Here is a 21971-nt window from a genome sequence, read left to right as displayed (position 1 = left end):
GCGGTACAAGACTGAACCGAACATCTGGGCAGGCAGGCTCTGGGCTCCCGGGAGACCCCCGCATCAGGCAGACAGGAAGCTCGCGCCCACCGCGGGCGCCGGGAAACCCCTCGGCGGCCAGGCCCCGCCTCGCACCCGGCGTAGCGAGAGGCGGAGCGGCGGGGCGGCGGAGAGGCGGAGCGGCGGGCGATCGGCCGTCCGCGGGAGCTCGGCCACGCCGCAGCCCGCCGACGGGAGAGGCGGAGCGGCGGGCGATCGGCCGTCAGCGGAAGCTCGGCCACGCCGCACCCCGCCGACGGGAGAGGCGAAGCGGCGGAGAGGCGGGGCGGCGGAGCGGCGGGGCGGCTGGGCGGCGGGGCGGCGGGGCGGCTGGGCGGCGGGGCGCGCGAGGCTGCCGGCTCGGCCGGGCTGGGCTCGGGTCTTGGCCGCGGACTTGGAGCGCCGTCTGAGGAGTGTTTAGCTGTTTTTTTCCTGCAAAATCTGATGGCTGGCGGAGAAGCGTAGCCCGCCTCCTCTCCGGATCTGTGCCCGGCTTTTCTCTCGCATCTTGGGACTTGTGACCATCCTGCTGTGATGTGTGCCCAGCGAGAAACCGGTAAGGGCGGCCAGCCTCTGACGGTGTCCCTGCCTCCCTTTCACTCCGCTTTTCCTCTGTTTCTTCACTCTCTGTCCTCCGCCTCCCGCAGTAGTGGCGTTCAAACGGGATGAAGTGCCTGAAAGCTGGACTTTGTGGCTTTGTTAAACTTTAAAAAGAAGAATCTACACCATTTCAGTCACTTGATTACAGTAGAGGGATGACTATCTTTTCTGAATGCTGGGTTTTATGAAAAGGTAAGTCACGCATACTCACCCTTTGTCATTTCATTGTGAAATTCTGGCTCTGTTTCAAACATAATGCATAGAATAGGGGTTGAAATTTCTACCCAGTAGATAAACCACGGATTGACTCCTTAGGAAGAAAAAGGTGTTTGTGTTGGAGCTTGCTCAGAAATAGTTTTTACAGGAGCCCTACTAAAAAGCCCCCAATTTTCCGTGCAAACACTAATTTTGCAGAGTTTCATTGTTGTTGGGGGCACCCTTTACATTGTAAAACCTGTAATTATACTTTATACAGCAGAGACATCCGGTTGGTTAGTGAAACCCTCCATTCTGGAAGGTTGGGCTCCACGTGCCTTCAGAAATGATGTATTTAAATTGCTCATAATCATAAGAGCAAGTCCACTCGGATATTTAGAGTGTTATCTAAATAAAACCAAAGGTTTTTCTTGCGTCTTTTCACATAAGTTCTTTTCAAGGAGAAAAACAATTCCGTAGTCTGACGGCACGTCTCTGACTCTAATCAACCTTGAAAGATGACCCACAAGGATAGGGGACTCCTTATCCACCAGTGTTACTGTGTCCGAAAAGTTAACTCCAGAGCAGATAATTATTTTGAAATTCGGCTAGGTCACCGTTTCTGGGAAGAGTACCATCAGAAAGAGATATTTGGTGGCTTGTTTAGAGCCAGTGTGTAACAATGATCATTGTAAGGGCAAGTTCACTCAGTGCCCAGGTGTAAGCCCTCACTCCAGTTTACCCCACAAGGTAATCTCTGCTTCTAAACTCTTCTGTCCATGATACAAATGCATATTACCTACATTCTGATAGTTTATCAAAAGGAAATCATGCTCTATATGTTGGAAAACAACTCTCCAACATTAAAAAACTTTTAGACAGTTTTAAAAAGTAACACTATAATTGTTAAACACTTGTTAAGTTGTATGAAAAAGATGGAGACTCTGAGCTGCCTAAAATAGGATGTCAGTACTGTTTGACCTTTGCCTAATAACAGTATTTGTTCAATATAACTGCTTAGTGACTAAATAGAATTTGAATGGGATATCATTTATTTTGATGTCAGTAAATGGAGGAAATGCTTAGAATTTGATTAAAATTTGTAATAGAACAGAGATGACTCATCTGTTAGGCAAATGTACTTAGAATTAGCTTGAAAAATTAAGAGGTAAAAAATGTCCACATACTCAAGCCGTCTCTACAGGCCTTATTGCCTGATCTAGTTGAAAGTAGTCTTTTTAATGAGGCAAAACCAAAGAAAATGCTACAAAGATCACCTGGGGATCCTCAAAAGGGAAAGCATTAGCAGCTGTGCAGGTTTCCTTCTCAGCTGAAAGAGGTTTGCTGTGAGTATATTCTCTTAAAACATCATTCCCTTCCTTCCTACTGTGAAAGAATTTCAATCTGAAATTTATAGATGAATGGTTTCCCTCATGTGCCTTTAGGAAAACGAAGCTTAAAGACTGGAAGACCCATTTCCCATAAGTGCCTGATTTCCCTGGTGTCTCAGGTGGTAATGCATCCGCCTGCAAGGCGGGAGACCTTGGTTTGATCCCTAGGTTGGGAAGACCCCCTGGAGGAGGACATGGCAGTCAACTCCAGTATTCTTGCCTGAAGAATCCCCATGAACAGAGAAGCCTGGCGGGGTACAGTCCATGGGGTCACAGAGACGGTGAAGCGACTCAGCGCACACACACAGAAGTCCATGAATGGGATTTTTCTTAAATGTCAAGGAGTTAATCAGAAGTTTTGCCTTTTATCAGCATTGGAAAGTTTTTGCTTATGATTTCTAGAGTAAGAAATAAATGACCCAGGTTGGGTTGGTGTCCAAAAAATGAGCTACATTGAGTTTCTCTTGTATGATTAGACTGGCCTTATCTGCTCAGGGAATTTTCAAAGCAGGTCTCCATTTATTTTGACTTTTTAACAGATACTCACTGAACTCTCCCATTGTTACATGCCCTGCCCATAAACACAGACTATTCCAAACCTGCCAGCTTCCCCAGTAAAGCCTGCGATGGAAGAGATGTGGGTTCAGTCGCTGGGTGGGGAAAATCCCCTGGAGAAGGAAATGGCAACCGACTCCAGTATTTTTGCCTGGGAAATCCCCTGGGTAGAGGATCCTGGTGGGCTATATTCCATGGGGTTCCAAAGAGTCGGACACGACTAAGCTACTTAATAACAACGTTCCAAATGCTCCATGAAGTCACTTCTGGCTTGCTATAGTTCAGGTGTCCCAAACTGTAATTCCTCTGTTATTCCCGAATAAACTCGTTTCTTTGAGCATGTGTCTCAATTTACCTCTTTACTGAGATGGACGTTTCTACTGTAGATGGATTTACTTCATTTTAGAAACCATCTTAGTCATAGAAACAGTACTTTCCACAAAGCTGGTATCACAGAGTAAAAGTAGTGGTCATACTAGTTTTATGAGAGTGTGTCCCTGTGGACCACAGCCCATCAGGTTCCTCTCTCCATGGATTTCCCCCCTTAATTTATTTCGCTAAAATCTACTTACTCCATTTAAGGCTATTCTGAGTGAGGAAGATGGGTACAACTACATTTCTGTTAAAAAACAAACTTAGAAAATTTCAACTCTTTATGTAGGATAAATCATTAAAAAAAATCTTATCTTGGTTATAAGGCAGGTGAAAATTAGCTTTAAATTATCCAGAAATGTGAAGTCTTTCTTCAGTTTAGTGGGGGAAGTCGCTCAGTAGTGTCTGACTCTTTGTGATCCGATCCCATGACCATAGCCCGCCAGGTTCCTCTGTCTGTGGAATTTTCCAGGCAAGAATACTGGAATGGGTTGCCATTTCCTTCTCCAGGGGATCTTCCCCAGCCAGGGATCGAACCCGGGTCTCCCATTTTGAGGACAGATTCTTCGCTGAGCCCCCGGGGAAGCACTCTTCAGTTTATATACTCATACTCACTTAGAACTATGCTTGAAAACTCCTTCCTCTCACAGACTGCAATAATGTATAGAGAGTTCTACTGAAAATCTTAACTCTCCTTTCTTTTTTGCTAAAGTCTTCCATAGAGAGGTATTCTGAGATAGTTTGATGACACATTCTACTAATCTGTGATGTCCTTCAGCCAACAAATTAACCTTGCCATGTTAGAAAAATGCCTGTCTTTTAAAAAAATTTATTGAGGAATAGTTGAGTTACAATATCATTAGTTTTAAGTGTGCAATATAATGATTCAATATTTTATACATTATGCATGAAGTTATAACAATATTATTGATTGTTTTCTCTGTGCTATGCATTATATCCCTGTGACTTATTTATTTTATAACTGGTGGTTTGCACCTCTTAATCCTCTTCATCTGTTTCATCTATTCCCCCTTCCCTTCCTGCAACCACTAATTTGTTCTCTGTATCTGAGTCTGTCTCTGCTTTGTTATATGTTTGTTGCTTTATTAAATTTCATATATAACTAAAAGCATACAGTATTCATCTTTTTTCTGACTTACTAAGAAAAATAATCTCTAGGTCCATCCTCTTGTCACAAATGGCAAGATTTCATTATTTTTTTTTTATGGCTGAGTAATCTTCCATTGTGCATATATATCACATCTTTTTCATTCATTTGTTTATTGAGGAACACTTAGGTTACTTCCATATCTTGACTATTGTGAATAATGCTTCAGTGAACCTTGGGGTGCGTGTATCTTCATGGATCAGTGTTTTAATTTGGGGGACAAATAACTAGAAGTGGAACTGCTAAGCATGTGATGGTGGTTGTTGGCCAGGCGTGTCTGACTCTCTGTGACCCCATGGACTGCAGCATGCCAACCTTCTCTGTCCTTCACTATTTCCCGGAGTTTGCTCAAATTCCTGTTGATTGAGTCGGTGATGTCATCCAACCCATCTCATCCTCTGTCACCTCCTTCTCCTCCTGCCCTCAATCTTTCCCAGCATCAGAGTCTTTTCCAATAGAGTCGGCTCTTCGCATCACCAAAGTGTTGGAACTTCATCATCAGTCCTTCCAATGAATGTTCAGGACCGATTTCCTTTAGGACTGACTGGTTTGGTCTCCTTACAGTCTGAGGGACTCTCAAGAGTCTTCTCTGACACCACTGTTCAACAGCATCAACTCTTTGGTGCTCAGGCTTCTTTATGGTCCAAGTCTCTCATCCATACATGACTACTGGAGAAATCATAGCTTTGACTGGATGGACCTCCGTTGGCAAAGTTATGTCTCTGCTGCTTTTTAGTTCTATTTTTGAGAAGACTCTATTGTTTTCCAGAGTGGCAATGCCAATTTACATTTCAATTAACAGTGCACAAACATTCCCTTTTCTATACATTCTCACCAATACTTGATGTTTCTTTTTGATGATAGCCATTTTGATAGGTATGAGGTAATAGCTCATTGTGGTTTTGATTTGCATTTCTCTTCTGAGTAGTGATGCTAAGCATCCTTTTAGATGCTTGGTCATCTGTATGTCTTCTTTGAAAAATATTTAGACTCTGTGCATTTTTTAGTCAGACTGGCTTTACTTTTTGATACTGAGTTGTATGAGCTTTTTTTTTTTTTAATATGTTTTGGATATTAACCCCTTATCAGACATATCATTTACAAATACCTTCTCCCATTCAGTGAGTTGTATTTTCATTTTGTTGACGGTTTCCTTTTTTGTGAAATAGCTTTTTCATTTGATGTGGTCCCATTTATTTTTGCTTTTTGTTGCTCTTTCCTAAGGAGAGATATCCATAAAAAAATATTTCCAGGACTGATGTAAAAGTATAGTGCCTATGTTTTTTTCTAGGAGTTTTTGGTATCAAGTCTTAGTTGAAGCCTTTCACTTTTCAAGTTTAGTTTTGGTTTATTTTTCGTCCTTTTACATGTGATTGTACAGTTTTCCTAACACAACTTATTGAAGAGGCTGTCTTTTCCTCAACCATTTATGCCTCCTTTGTCATACGTGTTAAGTCTCTAGTTGTGTCTGACTCTTTGCAACCGTTGTAGCCCACTGGTTTCCTCTGCTTGTGGGATTCTCCAGGTGAGAATACTGGAGTGGGTTGCCAGTTCCTCATCCAGGGGATCTTCCTGACCCAGGGATCAGACCCACCTTTCTTACATCTACTGCATTGCCCAGCAGGTTCTTTACGACTAATGCCACCTGGGAAGCCCCTTTTGTCATGGAGTAATCAATTGACCAGATGTGGGTGGGCTTCTTTCTGGGTTCTCTATTCTGTTCCATTAATCCCTGTGTCTGTTTTTGTGTGAGTACCATACTGTTTTTATTACTATAGCTTTGTAGTGTAGTTGGAAGTCAAGGAGCATGATTCTTCCAGTTTTGTTCTTTTTCTCAAGATTGCTTTGGCTAGTCAGGATTTTTTGTAGCTTCATACAGATTTTAGGATTACTTATTCTAGTTCTGTGAAAAAATGCTGTGGATGAATGGGTAGAGATCACATTGCATATGTAGATTGTTTTGGATAGTACAGTCATTTTAACAATATTAATTCTTGTGATCCATGAACACAGTATATCATTCCATTTATTTGGGTTAACTTCAGTTTCTTTTTTAAACATCTTATATTTTTCAGAGTACAGGTCTTTCATTTTCTTCATTGGATTTATTCCTAGCTATTTTATTCTTTTTGATGCAATTGTAAATGGGATTGATAGCTCATTTTTATTGTATAAAAATGCAACAGATTTCTGTATATTAATTTTGTACCCTACAGTTTTACTAAATTTATTTATTCTAGGTTTTTTTTTTTTTTTTTGGTGGAGTTGTTGGAACTTTCTGTGTGTAGTATCATGTCATCTTCTACTAGTGACAGTTTTACGACTTCTCTCCCAGTTGGATATCTTTTATTTTTCTTTTCTGATTGTGGAACCTACGACTTCCAGTACTATGTTGAATAAAAATGGGAGAGTGGTCATACTTGTCTTATTCCTGTTTGTAGAGGGAAAACTCATTGCTTTTCACTATTGAATAGGATTAGCTGTTGGTTTGTCATAAATAGACTTTACTATGTTGAGGTATGTTCCCCCTATACTCACTTTGTTGAGAATTTTTATCATAAATATATATCTTTGATAATAGCCTGTTCCTTTAAATATAATTTTTTCATCTTAGTAGGTAAAGACTTATTACTAGATATCCATCTTAATTTCCCATCACTCCTTAATTTGTACTTGAAATGCAAACCATATTGAATGACACAGTGTTATGTAACACTGGGTTACAAGGTTTTCCAGCTGTCTTACCTTTATTCATATTTTCTTTTCTAAAATTTACAAATCCCATATCTGATTCGAGACATTTTCTAAGACTCTGTTAGAATTCTGTCTCTTGAGCAGCCTACCCTGCTTTTCTGTCTTCTAATCTCATGGTGTGTGTTCTCATAGGCTGTTATATTTCCATAAATGTATGTACTGCATGATCACCCTAGTGTTATTTGGACTTATTTTATTTTTGTCGAGTTGAGTATTTTGACTGGTTCTGGGCATGTTTATTCATTCTCAGAGTACCAGCAGTGTGCCTATAAGACAAGGTAGAGGCAGTGAACACTCTAAGCTCCTAGAAGACAGACTTTTGTCTGTTGTGTGCTCTGGTTGATCTCTGTTACCTGTTACAGTGCCTGGCATGATAGAGGAAGCTCAGCAAACGTTAGTTGGAGAATGAAGTTGAGCCCTTTCAGTGTGCTGGACAAGTACTGGTACTGATTTCATAAACCTCCTTTTAAAACAGTGTGAGGCCGAGTAGTATTCCATGGTGTGTAGTACCACATAGAAAGGAACGCATGTGAGTCATTTCTAATGAGGTGGACGGATCTAGAGCCTACATACAGAGTGAAGTACGTCAGAAAGAGAAAAGCAAGTGTACATTAACTCGTGCCAGTGGAATCTACAGAAGTGGTCCTGGTGAACCTGTCTGCAGGGCCGCAGTGGAGATGCAGACGTGATGGACAGGCTTGTGGACACAGTGGGGGAGAGGAGAGAGTGTCGAAGTGAAGGGTAACGCTGAAACATGGACTTTCCCATGTGCAGAATAGAGAGCCAGTGGGAATTTGCTGTATGATGTCGGGAGCTCAAACCTGGTGCTCTGTGATAACCTGGAGGGTGGGTGGGGGCGGGAGGAGGGGGGAGGTTCAAGAGAGAGGGGACTTGTGTATACCTGTGGCTGATTCATGTTGATGTTTAGCAGGAACTAACACAAGAGTGTAAACCAATTGTCCTCCAAGTTAAAAAGCAAAAGATTGTCATTTAAATTAAAAAAAAAAACACAAACAGTATGAGTTCTGTGATGCTGTTTCCATTTTACAGATGAGGGAACTGAGGCTCTGGCTGAGAGCTTGTGATACTGACTGGGAAGCTGAGCATTGCTACCACTGGAACTCTTAGAGCCTGTGCTCTTTCTCTGCTAACTGCGGATGCATCTGCTGTTTTGAAAATGGCTGATTATAATATCACTTTTAATTCAAATAGATGTGTTTTGGAGTGTGGAGAGCATCTAGTAATTATTGGAATTGACCACTTATCATGAAATCCAATTTATAATTCCAGTGAACACCATCCGTTTCTTTTTAATACCATTTGTAGTTTTCATCGATCTCTTATTGCTACTTATATACTGTATTAATAACACTTAACTTGCAGACTTTGGGGACAATTTAAATGCAGTCATCCTTCCCTGCCCTTAGTGGCTCAGACTGTAAAGAATCTGCCTGCAGTCCAGGAGACCAAGGTTTGATCTCTGGGTCGGGAAGGTCCTCTGGAGAACGGAATGGTAACCCAATTCTCACCTGGAGAATTCCATGGACGGAGGAGCCTAGTGGGCTACAGTCCCTGGGATTGCAGACTCAGACACAATTGAGCACTTAATTACCTACCCCTGCCTATCTGTGCAGGGTTGGTTCCAGAACTCACTATGGATAGAAAAATCTACAGATACTCAGAGCACAGAGCTGACCCTTCACATCCGCAGTTCGATAACTGAGCGAGCCGTGGTTGGTGTGGTGCTGTATTTGGTGAAAGCGATCAGCGCGTAAGTGGACGTACGCCACTCAAGCCCATGTTGTTCAAGGGCCACGTGTGTATGTTGAGACCGTCTAAGTAATTGACATGTAATCTGTGCTTGCATTACTTTGTCATGTGCTGAAGTAATTCTTATCCATTGTGAAATTATCTATGAAATATTTATGTCATAGTTTAAGTGACCCAAATACTTCCAGAATTGAATCTTAAAAAAAGGTTTTAGAAATGAATTAAACCTCTTGCTCATCATACTGGAATATTCTTTTAATAATTCAACTAAAATAATACCTGTCTTCATCATTTATCCAGTAATGCCACAAACTTAACTATTATAGTCTTTGACATGTTTATTTGGTTTATAATTTAATAGCTCAGGTTAATGATCTGCAAGAGGCCTTTGGAAAACATTTGTGATTTGTTTAGTTTTATGAGTATATACATTCTTTCAATGCCTAAATTCTTTCCATTTTAGCTGCATATAACTCCACTTCCCAATTTGCTTTTTTCCTCTTATTATTCCATATTCTTTTAAGTGTTTTATTTTCTTTTGCTTTTTACAGATTTCCATGATGACTAATCCAAAAAATAATTGCCCTATTTTTGTGTATAAAAAAGTAGTTCCACTAATTATTTAAATAATATATGCATCATTGGGGAGTAAATGAATAGTTGCATAAAAATGATATTTAATAGTAATGAATCCATGGAGAATATATACTTTAAATTAAAAATAAGTCTCTCTAAAACAGTCACAGATATAGAAAGCAACTTATGGTAGAAAGGTAACTTATGGTTACCAAAGGGAAGGAGTCGGGGGAGGGATAAATTCCATAAATTATGGAATTAGCAGATACACATCACTCCATATAAAGCAGACACACACGGATTTACTGTATAGGGCAGGGAATGATATTCAATATCTTGTAAAAACCTATAATAGAAAAGGAGTTTTAAAAAGAAACTACATATATGACTGAGTCACTTGGCTATACATCTGAAACTAACACAATATTCTAAATCAGCTATATTCAATAAAAATAAAATTTTTAAAAGGTACAAAAACTAAATCTCTTCAGAGCAAATTTGGGTTGCCTAGGCTCATGGTTTTAAGTCTGGTCCCCAGAGTGAGAGCATCAGCATCACTTCAATTTGTTAGAACTGCCAGTTCACAGGCCCCACTGCAGACTGACTGAATCAAGTTGGGGCTAGAGTGTATGTGTACCGTGGAAATCTGTGCTTTTACAGACTTTCCGGTGATTCAGATCTCTGGCAGTTTGAGGACACAGGCTTAGGCTTAAGAATCTTAAGATTTCTTTATTTTGTTATTTTTAAAATTGTTATTTGATGTACAGTTGATTTACAATATTAGTTTCATGTATGCAACATAGTGATTCAATATTTTTATAGATTACACTCCATTTAAAGTTGTTTTAAAGTGTTGGCTATATTCCCTGTGCTGGACAGTAGCCCTTGTAGCTTTTTTATACATAGTTTCTGCCTCTTAATTCCCCATCCCTGACTTGCCCTTTTCCCTTCCCTCTCCCTGTTGGTAACAACTTACTTGTTCACTATATCTGTGAGGCTTTTTCTGTTTTGCTCTCTTTGTTCTTTTTCATTCTTTGGATTCCATGTATCAGTGATAACATACAGGATTTTCTCTGCCTGACCTAATAGCATAATAACCTGTAGGCCCACTCATGTTGTGGCAAATGACAGAATTTCATTATTTTTTATGGCTAAGTAATATTCCATTGTGAGTGTGTTTGTGTGTGTGTACCACATCTTTATCAGTTTATCTGTTGATGGACGCTTAAGTTGGTTCTATATTTTAGCTGTTAAATTCTGCAGTGAACATAGATCTTTTTGAATTAGGATTTTCATTTCCTTCAAATATATAGTCAGGAGTGGAGGAGGTGGATCATATGCTAGTTTTTGAGGAACATCTATACTGTTTTCCACTGGTGCTGCACAAATTTATATTCCCACCGAGAGTGTACCAGGATTCCCTTTACTCCACATCCTCATAAACATTTGTTATTTGTAGACTTTTTGGCAATAGCCATTCTGACAGGTGTAAGGTGATACCTCATTTTAATGTATATTTCACTGATTAGTGATGTTGAGTGTCTTTTCATGTGCCTGTTGACCATCTTTGTCCTCCTTGGATTTCAGAAATCAGGTGGAGTTGACCAAGTAAAATACACCAAAGCACCGTACTCCATCATTCAACAATACTTTTTTCCACGCTTTTTTGATTGCTTGACTCTTATCCTCTTAAAAATTGAATTATTTTTTGATGAGTACTCATTCCCTGGATTCATAGTGTACCACAGCTAACCTGACTGGACATTAATTTATTTAAAAAAAATATTCATTGAGTACTTGCTATGTACTGGGCATTGTTCAGTTACTGGTTAAAGCAGTGTACCAGGTGGTCTCATCGAGGGAACAGACATGAAAATAATAATTATAGCTCATTCCTCTTTCTTTTGAATATTTTAAAGCTTATCTTTAGAATCACAATACAGTGTGTTTATTATTTTGTACACACACACACACACAAATACACACTTTATCACATAGAGCTGAAGGTTGCAGTCTTTGTATGAATGAATAAAGATAACACACTAGGAAATTTGTATTCTTCTGCCAGTTTAAAAAGATACTTTGTAGTTTTCAAAATGAGCACTTATCTGGGGTCTAGTTCCACTTCAGAACTTAGCTTATCTTTGGTTAGTGTTTTAATGCTCTCAGTATTTGCTGTTCTGAAGCTTGGCCATAAACATGTCAAAGTTTGTCCCAAGGGAATTGACCTCTGAAGTATTTCAGGCAATGAGGGAATCTCATGAACTTCCTGCCGGATCCCTCTCCTGGACTGTGTGGTCTTTGAAGACAAGAACCACAGAGTTTACACATAACTTTTCATCATTTTGGTTTTAATGCCTGTACTTTGCTGACACATGGTAGCCTTTCGGTAGCTATTTATTACGAATGTAAGGAAAAGCAATCTCTGAACAGTGAGAATAGTTTCACTAAAATAAGTCTCTGTTTCTGTACTTCTGCTTCCTGAAGACCACTGACGTGGTTAATTCAGTTTATTTGTTCTAAAGTAGCTGGAAATATGAGTTCAAATTTCATAAAGGCAGATATTTGGGCAGCTGAGGGAGACACAAACGTATGAAAATAGTCATGAACATTCAAAACAAGGTCTTCAGCTGCTGGTTGAAAACCTACAGATGTGCCTCTGAAGACCCTGAAGGCATCACTATATAGAGTACTTTACAATAACTGGTGCTTTGAGCATTTTGGTGATGAATTCTCAGAAAAAACACTTATTTAAAATGTTGTATAAAATGTAGGATAGTTGAGAACACACAATGATTTCTATCATGAAGAAGTTATTTTGATATTTAAGGGATAAACTTTAAACCTCTTTAAAAAATAGGGTACTCAGAAGAACTTCCTTCCTGAGAGTTTTAGAACAATGAAATTCAAATACCTCAGCTATTTTTAAAAATAGGTTCTGTTTATTTCCCCTTTTATGTCTTTTTTGTTGCAGAGTCTTATTAGCAGCCATTTTAGGGTTACCTGCTAAAGATCTTCATTCAAAATATAATAATTTTAGCATACATAATAAAACCTATAATATCATGAGATAACTAAGCTATGTTACTTTAGAGTTGGTGTGTGTAAGATTGTTAGAGGTATTCTGGTTGCTACTGCATATAAGAGAGGTGTTATTTCATTCATTCATATGTCTATTCCACAAATATGTGTTGGAAGTCTGCTCTGGGTCTGATACTGTTCTAAGCAAGCATAGGTTACATCAGTGGACAAAGGAGATATAAATTTCTACTCTGGAAGGGGAGACAACAAGAACTAAAATACAAAAAAAATTAATAGATTGTTAGAAAATGACTTAAGTTTATGCAGAATAAGAAAGGGGAAAGTATGAACTGCTGAGCAAGGCTGTGTAAGGATTGGGATGAAGGTGGGCGGAGGAGTGGGTTGGACAGCACTCTGAGAGGGGGTGTGTGTGGCCCTGGTGACCGTTGTTATAATTAACACGGGAGCCTTTCAGCTCAGTCGCTCAGTCGTGTCCGACTCTCTGCCACCCCATGAACCGCAGCACGCCAGGCCTCCCTGTCCATCACCCACTCCCGGAGTCTACCCAAACCCACGTCCATTGGTGATGGATCCAGCCATCTCATCCTCGGTCGTCCCCTTCTCCTCCTGCCCTCAATCTTTCCCAGCATCAGGGTCTTTTCCAATGAGTCAGCTCTTTGCACCAGGTGGTCAAAGTATTGATGTTTCAGCTTCAACATCAGTCTTTCCAATGAGTATTCAGGACTGATTTACTTCAGGATGGACTGGTTTGATCTCCTTGCAGTCCAGGGGACTCTCAAGAGTCTTCTCCAGCACCACAGTTCAAAAGCATCAATTCTCCGGCACTCAGCTTCCTTTATAGTCCAACTCTCATATCCATACATGGCTACTGGAAAAACCATAGCCTTGACTACATGGACCTTTGTTAGCAAAGTATTGTCTCTGCTTTTTAATATGCTGTCTAGGTTGGTCATAACTTTCCTTCCAAGGAGTAAGCGTCCCCTTCAGAGAATTTTAAATTGAGGAAGGACTTTTAGGTTCCAAATGAATTGTTAACAGGGCAAGTAACAGTGTTGGACTCAGGTGATAGTGGTGGAGTGGTGCCAAGTGGTGAGAATCCAGATATACTTGGAAGGTGATGGTGGTGGTGCTCAGTCATGTCTGACTCTTTGCGGCCCCGTGGACTGTAGCCCTCCAGGTTTCTCTGTCCGTGGGATCCCAGACAAGAATACTGGAGTGGGCTTCCATTTCCTACTCCAGGGGATCTTTCCACCCTAGGGATTGAATCCACATCTCTTGCGTCTCCTGCATGGGTGGACGGATTCTTTCCCACTGAGCCATCTGGGAAGCACCGTATTTGGAAGGTAGAGTCAACAAAATCTACTGACTGTGTGGGTTGTGAGACACAGGACCCTGGATGATCCAGAGGCCTTTGGGCTCAGGGTCCTCGAAGGATGGAGCTGCATTCAACTGACTGACAAAACTAATCTGTGGAATACGCAGGTTTTGGTGGGGGTAGTATCAGGAGTTCCATTTTGCACATGTTTCCATTTGATGATGAGCCCACATGGAGATGAGCTGCCTAGTTGGCAATCAGAAGCACACATCTGGGAGTTAGGGAGAGACGCAGGCTGTGCTGGAGGGTGGTTATGTGGCGGAATCTGGAAGTTCTCTTCTGAGTGCTTTGACTCTCCTAGTAAAACAGAAATATGGTCTTCAGCAGACAAGGAGCTGTTGGAAATTAGAGGAGAAAGTCTAAAACAGTTGTCTGTAAAAGTGGGAAAAGGAAGAGACTAGAAATGCTGTATGATTGCAGTTGGCATGTCTGGTCAACTAGTAGTTCACAGTCAAGAATTTAACACTAAGCCTGCTTATTTGCCACCATATCTTTGCACAAGTTCTCACTTATTTCTAGTCCCCTGACATTTTTATGAGAATATTTCTGCTATCACAAAGACAAAACATAACAAAAAATAAAGTGACACTCTTCAGGGACCTTGTGTATTTCTCTTAGCCACTTTCAACTTGTCAGTATTGGAGCAGAGTATGTAGAGATTTAGATCTAACTGATTTGAGTTGGCCGGGAAGTCCATTTGAGTTTTCTGTAAGCTATAACTAGGGTAAGGGTTTGGCCAAGAAAGAAGTGAAAGAGGAGCTAAGAGGCTGAGAATATACAAAGAAGTGATGGCAGTGTTGACCACAAAATTCAGACTGAGTAGGGAAGTGTGGCCACGCAAGAATGAAAGGCAGTGAGAAGCTGGGGGTTGGGGGGCAGATGCTTGAAGGTCCCTGTGGGGTCAGAGAATATGGAAGGCAGGATAAAAATGAGTCATTTATTCTAAACACATATTATTTGTATATAGTGAATCATATTTCAAATATATGGAAAACGCTTTCTATTGAAGGCATGTAATATACAAATATTTGGGTCTGTTAACTGCAGCTTTTCATGTGAAATATGCCTTTGGTATTTTTTCCTTCTAAGTGACCTTTCCTTATCCTAGTCCTGTTCTTCCCACCCTCACATTCTTTGGAGATGCTCTGTGCCTTTTGCCAACCTGTTGCTCAAGTGTTTTTGCCCTGTGTCAGAGCCTCCTAATAACGACAGAGGCTTGTTTGGATTAGACTTGGGTGACTGCTTACCAAGCTGTGTTGCTTCGGTGAGTTTATCACTCTGAGCCTCAGTTTCCTCATTTAAGTGGGGATAATAATTTGTACTTCATTGTAAGAACTAACATTAATGTGTATTTATCCCTTGCACAGAACTTGGCATGTCTTTATAAATGGTAGATATTGTTATCATCTTAGGCTTATTGAATGAATCATATTTTATTAGAGTTGAACAACTGAATCTCGAAAACATGCTGTTCTGTCATTTCAATAACATGTTATCTTAGAAGCATCTAGGATTATCAGTGTCAAAACATTGTACTAACGATTGCTATCATTAACCTTTTAAAAATTGTTTTTAATTGGAGGATAGTTGCTACAGTACTGTGTTGGTCTCTGCCATACAACACGAGTCAGCCACAGGTGTACACATGTGCCCTCCCTCCTGAACATCCGTCCCACCTCCCACCCCAGCCCACCCTCTAGGTTGTCGCAGAGCACCAGGTTTGAGCTCCCTGCATCGTATAGCAGATTCCCACTGGCTCTCTAGTTTACACGTGATAATACATATGTTTCAGTGCTACTGTCTCAGACTGTCCCCCTCTCTCCTAGCCCCACTGTGACCACAGGTCTGCCCTCTGTCTGTCTCCACTGCTGCCCTGCAGATGGTTCATTCAGTAGCGTTTTTCTAGATTCCATATATATATATAGATATATGATATTTGTTTTTCTCTTTCTGACTTGCTTCACTCTGTGTAATAGGCTCTAGATTCATCCACCTCATTTGAACCTCCTTTTTATGGCTGAGTAATATTCCATTGTGTATGTGTGTGTATATGCACCACAGCTTCCTTTTCCATTCCTGTGTTGTTGAGCATCTAGGCTTCCATGTCTTGGCTATTGTAAATAGGTCTGCGATGAACACTGGGGTACCTGTGTCTCTTTCAGTTATGATTTCCTCAGGGAATATGCCCAGTGCTGGGATTGCTGTTTCGTATGGTCATTTTATTTCTAGTTTTTAAAGGAATCTCCAGGCTGTTCTCCATAGTGGTGGTATCAATTTACCTTCCCACCAACAGCACAAGAGGGTTTCCTTTTATCCACACTCTCTCCAGTATTTATTGTTTGTAGATTTTTTGATGATGGTCATTCTGACCGGTGTGAGGTCATGTCTCATTGTAGTTTTGATTTGCATTTCTCTAATAATGAACAATGTTGAGCATCTTTTCATGTGTCTCTTAGCATCTTTATGTCGTCTTGGCTTCCCTGATGGCTCAGTTGGTAAAGAATCCGTCCTCAGTGCAGGAGTCCCTGGTTCGATTCCTGGGTCAGGAAGATCCGTTGGAGAAGGGAAAGACTACCCACTCCAGTATTCTTGAAATTCCCCTGTGGCTCAGCTGGTGAAGAATCTACCTGCAATGCAGGAGACCTGGGTTTGATCCCTGGGTTGGGAAGATCCCCTGGAGAAGGGGAAGGCTACCCACTCCAGAATTCTGACCTAGGGAATTCCATGGACTGTATAGTACATGGGGTTGCAATGAGTCGGACACAACTGAGCGACTTTTTCACTTCATGTCTTCTTTGGAGAATGTCTGTCTAGATATCTGCCCGTATTTTGATTGGGTTGTTTATCTGTATTGAGGTGCACGAGCTGCTTATGCATTTTGGAGATTTATCCTTTGTCATTTGTTTCATTTGCTGTTGTTTGCTTCCATTATGAGGGTTGTCTTTTCACCTTGTTTATAGCTTCCTTTGCTGTGCAAAAGCTTTTAATTAGGTCCCATTTGTTTGTTTTTATTTCCATTACTCCAGAAATTGGGTCATAGAAGATCTTGCTGTGGTTTATGTCCAAGAGTGTCGTGCTTATGTTTTCCTCTAAGAGGTTTGTAGTTTCTGGTCTTACATTTAGGTCTTTAATCCATTTTGACTTGATCCCTCTGTATGGCATTAGGAAGTATTCCAGTTTCATTCTTTTACATGTAGCTGCCCAGTTTTCCCAGCACCATTTATTGAAGAGGTGGTCTTTCCCCCATTTTATATTCTTGGCTCCTTTGTCAAAGATAAGGTGCCCACAGGTGTGTGGGTTTATCTCTGGGCTCTCTGTCTTGTTCCGTTGGTCTGTATTTCTGTTTTTGTGCCAGCATCATCCTGTCTTGATGGTGTAAGCCTGTCACTTTTTGCTCCACTTGGTCCCCTCCCTTATTCTGGGCTAGAGGCTGCTTCTCTGATGGAAATAGGACAGTATTTTCTGTTTCTGTCTCCCCTCTATCAACCATTGAGTCTATTTTTCAGGCCATGGTTCTTGAATGAATTGGGACTGAGTGAGCTTGATTTAAGCATTCTTTTCAAGAAAGGTGTATGTGCTTAAGTAAAATGGACTTTTTCCTGTTTAGCATCCTAAAAATGATAGAACTGTCACAGAGATTTTTTAGTGGTCAAAGAAAGATACTTAATTTCTTATATTTTCATGTAGCACTTCCTTTCATGATACTGACCACCAGGTATCAAAAATAATAGTTCAGTGCTTTTGGTGATGTGTTACCCTTGCCTGGCCTTAATATGGAGCAAGCATCTTTAATTTCATGGCTGCAATCACCATCTGCAGTGATTTTGGAGCCCCCAAAAATAAAGTCTGTCACTGTTTCCATTTCCCCATCTCTTTGCCATGAAGTGATGGGACCAGATGCCATGATCTTAGTTTTTTGAATGTTGGGTTTTAAGCCAGCATTTTCACTCTCCTCTTTTACCTTCATCAACAGGCTCTTTAGTTTCTCTTCACTTTCTTTTTTTTTTTTTTCCTCTTTGCTTTCTTGACTTCACACTCCAGGATGTCTGACTCTGCGTGAGTGATCAGACCACTGTGGTTATCTGAGTCATTAAGATCTTCTTTTGTCTTTTTGGGCTCCAGAATCACTGCAGATGATGACTGCAGCCATGAAATTATAAGACACTTGCCCCTTGGAAGAAAAGCTATGACCAACCTAGACAGCATATTAAAAAGCAGAGACGTTACTCTGCCAGCAAAGGTCCGTCTAGTCAAAGCTATGGTTTTTCCAGTAGTTACGTACGGATGTGAGAGTTGGACCATAAACAAGGCTGAGCGCTGAAGAATTGATGCTTTTGAACTGTGGTGTTGGAGAAGACCTTGGACTGCAAGGAGATCAAACCAGTCTATCCTGAAGGAAATCAGTCCTGAATATTCATTGGAAGGACTGATGCTGAAGCTGAAACTCCAATACTTTGGCTACGTGATACGAAGAACTGACTCATTAGAAAAGACCCTGATGCTGGGAAAGATAGAGGCAGGAGAAGAAGGGGACAACAGAGGATGAGATGGCATCACTGATGTGATGGGCCTGAGTTTAAGCAAGCTCTGGGAGTTGGTGATGGACAGGGAAGCCTAGTGTGTGCAGTCCATGGGGTTGCAAAGAGTAGGACACCACTGAGTGACTGAATTGAACTCTGTGTATTCTTGCCACCTCTTCTTAGTATCTTCTGCTTCTATTAGGTCCATACCGTTTCTGCCCTTTATTGTGCCCATCTTTGCATGAAACGATCCCTTGGTGTCTAATCTTCTTGAGGAGATATCTGGTCTTTCCCATTCTGTTGGTTTTCTCTATTCCTTTCTGTTGATCATTTAAGAAGCCATTCTTCTGTCTCCTTGCTATACATGGGAACTCTGCAGTCAGATGGATGTATCTTTCCTCTTCTCCTTTGCCTTTTGCTTCTCTTCTTTTCTCAGCTATTTGTGAGACCTCCTCAGACAGCCATTTTGCCTTTTTGCATTTCTTTCTCTTGGGGATGGTCTTGATCCCTGCCTCCTGTGTAGTGTTACAGACCTCCGTCCATAGTTCTACAGGCACTCTGTCAGATCTAATCCCTTGAGTCTATTTGTCACTTCCACTGTATAATTGTAAGGGATTTTATGGGTAGATCATACCTGAATGGTCTAGTGGTTTTCCCTACTTTCTTCAGTTTAAGCCTGAATTTTCCAATAAGGAGTTCAGTGTATGAGCCACAGTCAGCTCCCAGTCTTGTTTTTGCTGACTGTATAGAGCTTCTCCATCTTTGGCTGCAAAGAATATAATCACTGATTTCAGTGCTGACCATCTGGTGATGTCCATGTGTAGAGTCTTCTCTTGTGCTGTTGGAAGAGGGTGTTTGCTATGACCAGTGCATTCTCTTGGCAAAATTCTGTTAGCTTTTGCCCTGGTTCATTCTGTACTCCAAGGCCAAACTTTCCTGTTACTCCAGGTATCTCTTGACTTCCTACTTTACATTCCAGTCCCCTATAATGAAAAGGACATCTTTTTGGGGTGTTAGTTCTGAAAGGTCTTGTAGATCTTCATAGAACTGTTCAACTTCAGCTTCTTTGGCATTTGTGGTTGGGGCATAGGCTTGGATTACTGTGAATAGAATAGTGTTAGAATAGCATAGAATGGTGTTTCTCAAAGTGGGTCCCAGGACTCGCATACCAGCACTACCTGGAAACTTGTTAAACATGTAGATTCTAGATCCCCACCCCAGATTTGCTGAATCAGAGACTCAGGGGTGTGTCTCAGGACTCTCTGATGCATCCTGGCGTTTGACATCCACAAAGGGAATCTTGAAATGACTATGCACAAACATGTTTTTCTTTTTAGGATGAGTGAGCTTGTGTATATATTTCAAGTTGTTTGTTGGCTGGTGATGGGATGACCTCAGAAATTTTAAAATACCTACTGGACTCAAGGGAGTTCATTATCCTGTATTTACCTTTGGTAATCTGCCCTGCTGCAAGCTTCATTAAGGGAAACAGGGTTTTTGAGAACTGACTGCTTTAAAGTACCTTTATGTATAAGAGGGAACATAGTATGATGTTATTTTAGGTACATGTTATTTTAGGTAAGAATTGAATGACTGTAGCTTTTATATCATCTAGAAAAACATACCCTGGTTAGAAATAATTTAGCTTAAAATGATTATATTTGATTATTTTTAATTTTATATGAGTAGGATTGTGTAGTTGGAAAGGCATGCCTTTGGAATCAAAAATTGCATGCCTTGAGTTCTGGAAACCTTTCTTGGCTTCTTGTTTCTTTTTCTGAAAAATGGAAATGAAAACTCCACACCACGTTGTGAAATTTAAATGACATGCAAAACATATTTCGTAAGCAGTAATAATCACTGCAGAACTGCTTGTGCTTATTCTCTAAGCAGATCTTGGTTTATGTTTATTTCTGAACTTAATTGATTTTTAGGCTTAAAATTGATAGCTTGTAATTTTCAGAGCTTCGTTTATTTTTTAGCCTCTGTGAGTAAAGAGAAGATCGGCCCACGTAGCATCATGCAGGCCTCACGTTAAGAGAAGATCGGCTCACGTAGCATCATGTAGGCCTCACGTTAAGTAAAGAGAAGATTGGCCCACGTAGCATCACGCAGGCCTCACGTTAAGTAAAGAGAAGATCGGCTCACGTAGCATCACGCAGGCCTCACGTTAAGTAAAGAGAAGATCGGCTCACGTAGCATCACGCAGGCCTCACGTTAAGTAAAGAGAAGATCGGCTCACGTAGCATCATGTAGGCCTAATGTTAAGCGCAGCCGCTTTGTTGTTCAGTCACTCAGTTGTGTCTGACTCTTTTTAACCCCATGGGCTGCAGCAGACGGGCTTCCCTGTCCTTCACTGTCTCCTGGAGTTTGTCAGACTCATGTCCATTGAGTTGGTGATGCCATCCAACCATCTCTTCCTCTGGCATCCCCTTCTCCTCCTGCCTTCAGGCTTTCCCAGCATCAGGGTCTTTTCTAGTGAGTCAGCTCTTTGCATTAGGTGACCAGAAGTATTGTAGCTTCAGCTTCTGTATCAGTCCTTCTAATGAATATTCAGAGTTGATTTCCTTCAGGATGGACTGGTTTGACCTCCGTGCTGTCCAAGGCACTCTCAGGAGCCTTCTCCACACCACAGTTCAGAGGCATCAGTTCTTTGGTGCTCGGCCTTCTTTATGGTCCAACTCTCACAACTATACAAGGGCAGCTTTAGACTGTTTCACAGCTATCATTTACAACCTCTTCCTTCAAAAAGTTTAATTTAAAAATATATTTTTACTTCAAGAAAATTAGAGATACCAAGGGGACATTTCATGCAAAGATGGGCACAATAAAGGACAGAAATGGTAAGCATCTAACAGAATCAGAAGATACTAAAAAGAGGTGGCAAGAATACACGGAAGAACTACACAAAAAAGATTTTAATGACCTGGATAGCCATGATGGTGTGATCACTCACCTAGAGCTGGACATCTTGGAGTGTGATGTTAAGTGGGCCTTAGGAAGCATCACTAAAAAGCAAACCTAGTGGAGATTATGGAATTCCAGCTGAGCTGTTTCAAATCCTAAAAGATGCTGTGGAAGTGCTGCACTCAATATGCCAACAAATTTGGAAAACTCAGCAGTTGGCCACAGGGCTGGAAAAGGTAAGTTTTCAATCCCAAAGAAGGGCAATGCCAAAGAATGGTCAAACTGCTGCACAATTATAGTCATTTCACATGCTAGCAAGGTCATGCTCAAAGTTCTTCAAGCTGTGCTGCAGCAGTGCATAAACTGAGAACTTCCAATTGTACAGCTGATTTAGAAAAGGCAGAGGAACCAGAGACCAAATTGCCTACATCTGCTGGATCATAGAAGAGCAAGAGAATTCCAGAAAAACTGCTTCTGCTTCATTGACTATGCTTAAGCCTTTCCGTGTGGATCACAGCAAACTGTTGAAAATTCTTCAAGAGATGGGAATACTAGACCACCTTACCTGATTCCTGAGAAATCTGTATGCAGGTCAAGAAAGAGCAGTTAGAAATGGACATGGAACAATGGACTGGTTCCAAATTGGGAAAGGAGTCCATCAAGACTGTCTATTGTCACCCTGCTTATTTATCTTATATGCAGAGTAC

At 40.9% G+C, this 21971-nt stretch overlaps 1 protein-coding gene across 1 annotated transcript in view; it reads left to right on the top strand.

Moving 5' to 3' along the window:
* Window positions 1–382: 382 nt before the first annotated feature.
* Window positions 383–21971, top strand: part of ATP10D (ATPase phospholipid transporting 10D (putative)) — a 125869-nt gene continuing 104280 nt past the window's right edge. Inside the window, 2 exon segments of the mRNA XM_020890259.2 lie at window positions 383–595; window positions 687–831. Coding sequence (XP_020745918.2) covers window positions 812–831 — 20 coding nt within the window. The 5' untranslated portion in view covers window positions 383–595; window positions 687–811.

The sequence above is a fragment of the Odocoileus virginianus genome, chromosome 21 (assembly GCF_023699985.2).
Source record: "Odocoileus virginianus isolate 20LAN1187 ecotype Illinois chromosome 21, Ovbor_1.2, whole genome shotgun sequence".
Taxonomy (NCBI): Eukaryota; Metazoa; Chordata; class Mammalia; order Artiodactyla; family Cervidae; genus Odocoileus; species Odocoileus virginianus.
This window is presented reverse-complemented; position numbering and strand designations above follow the sequence as displayed.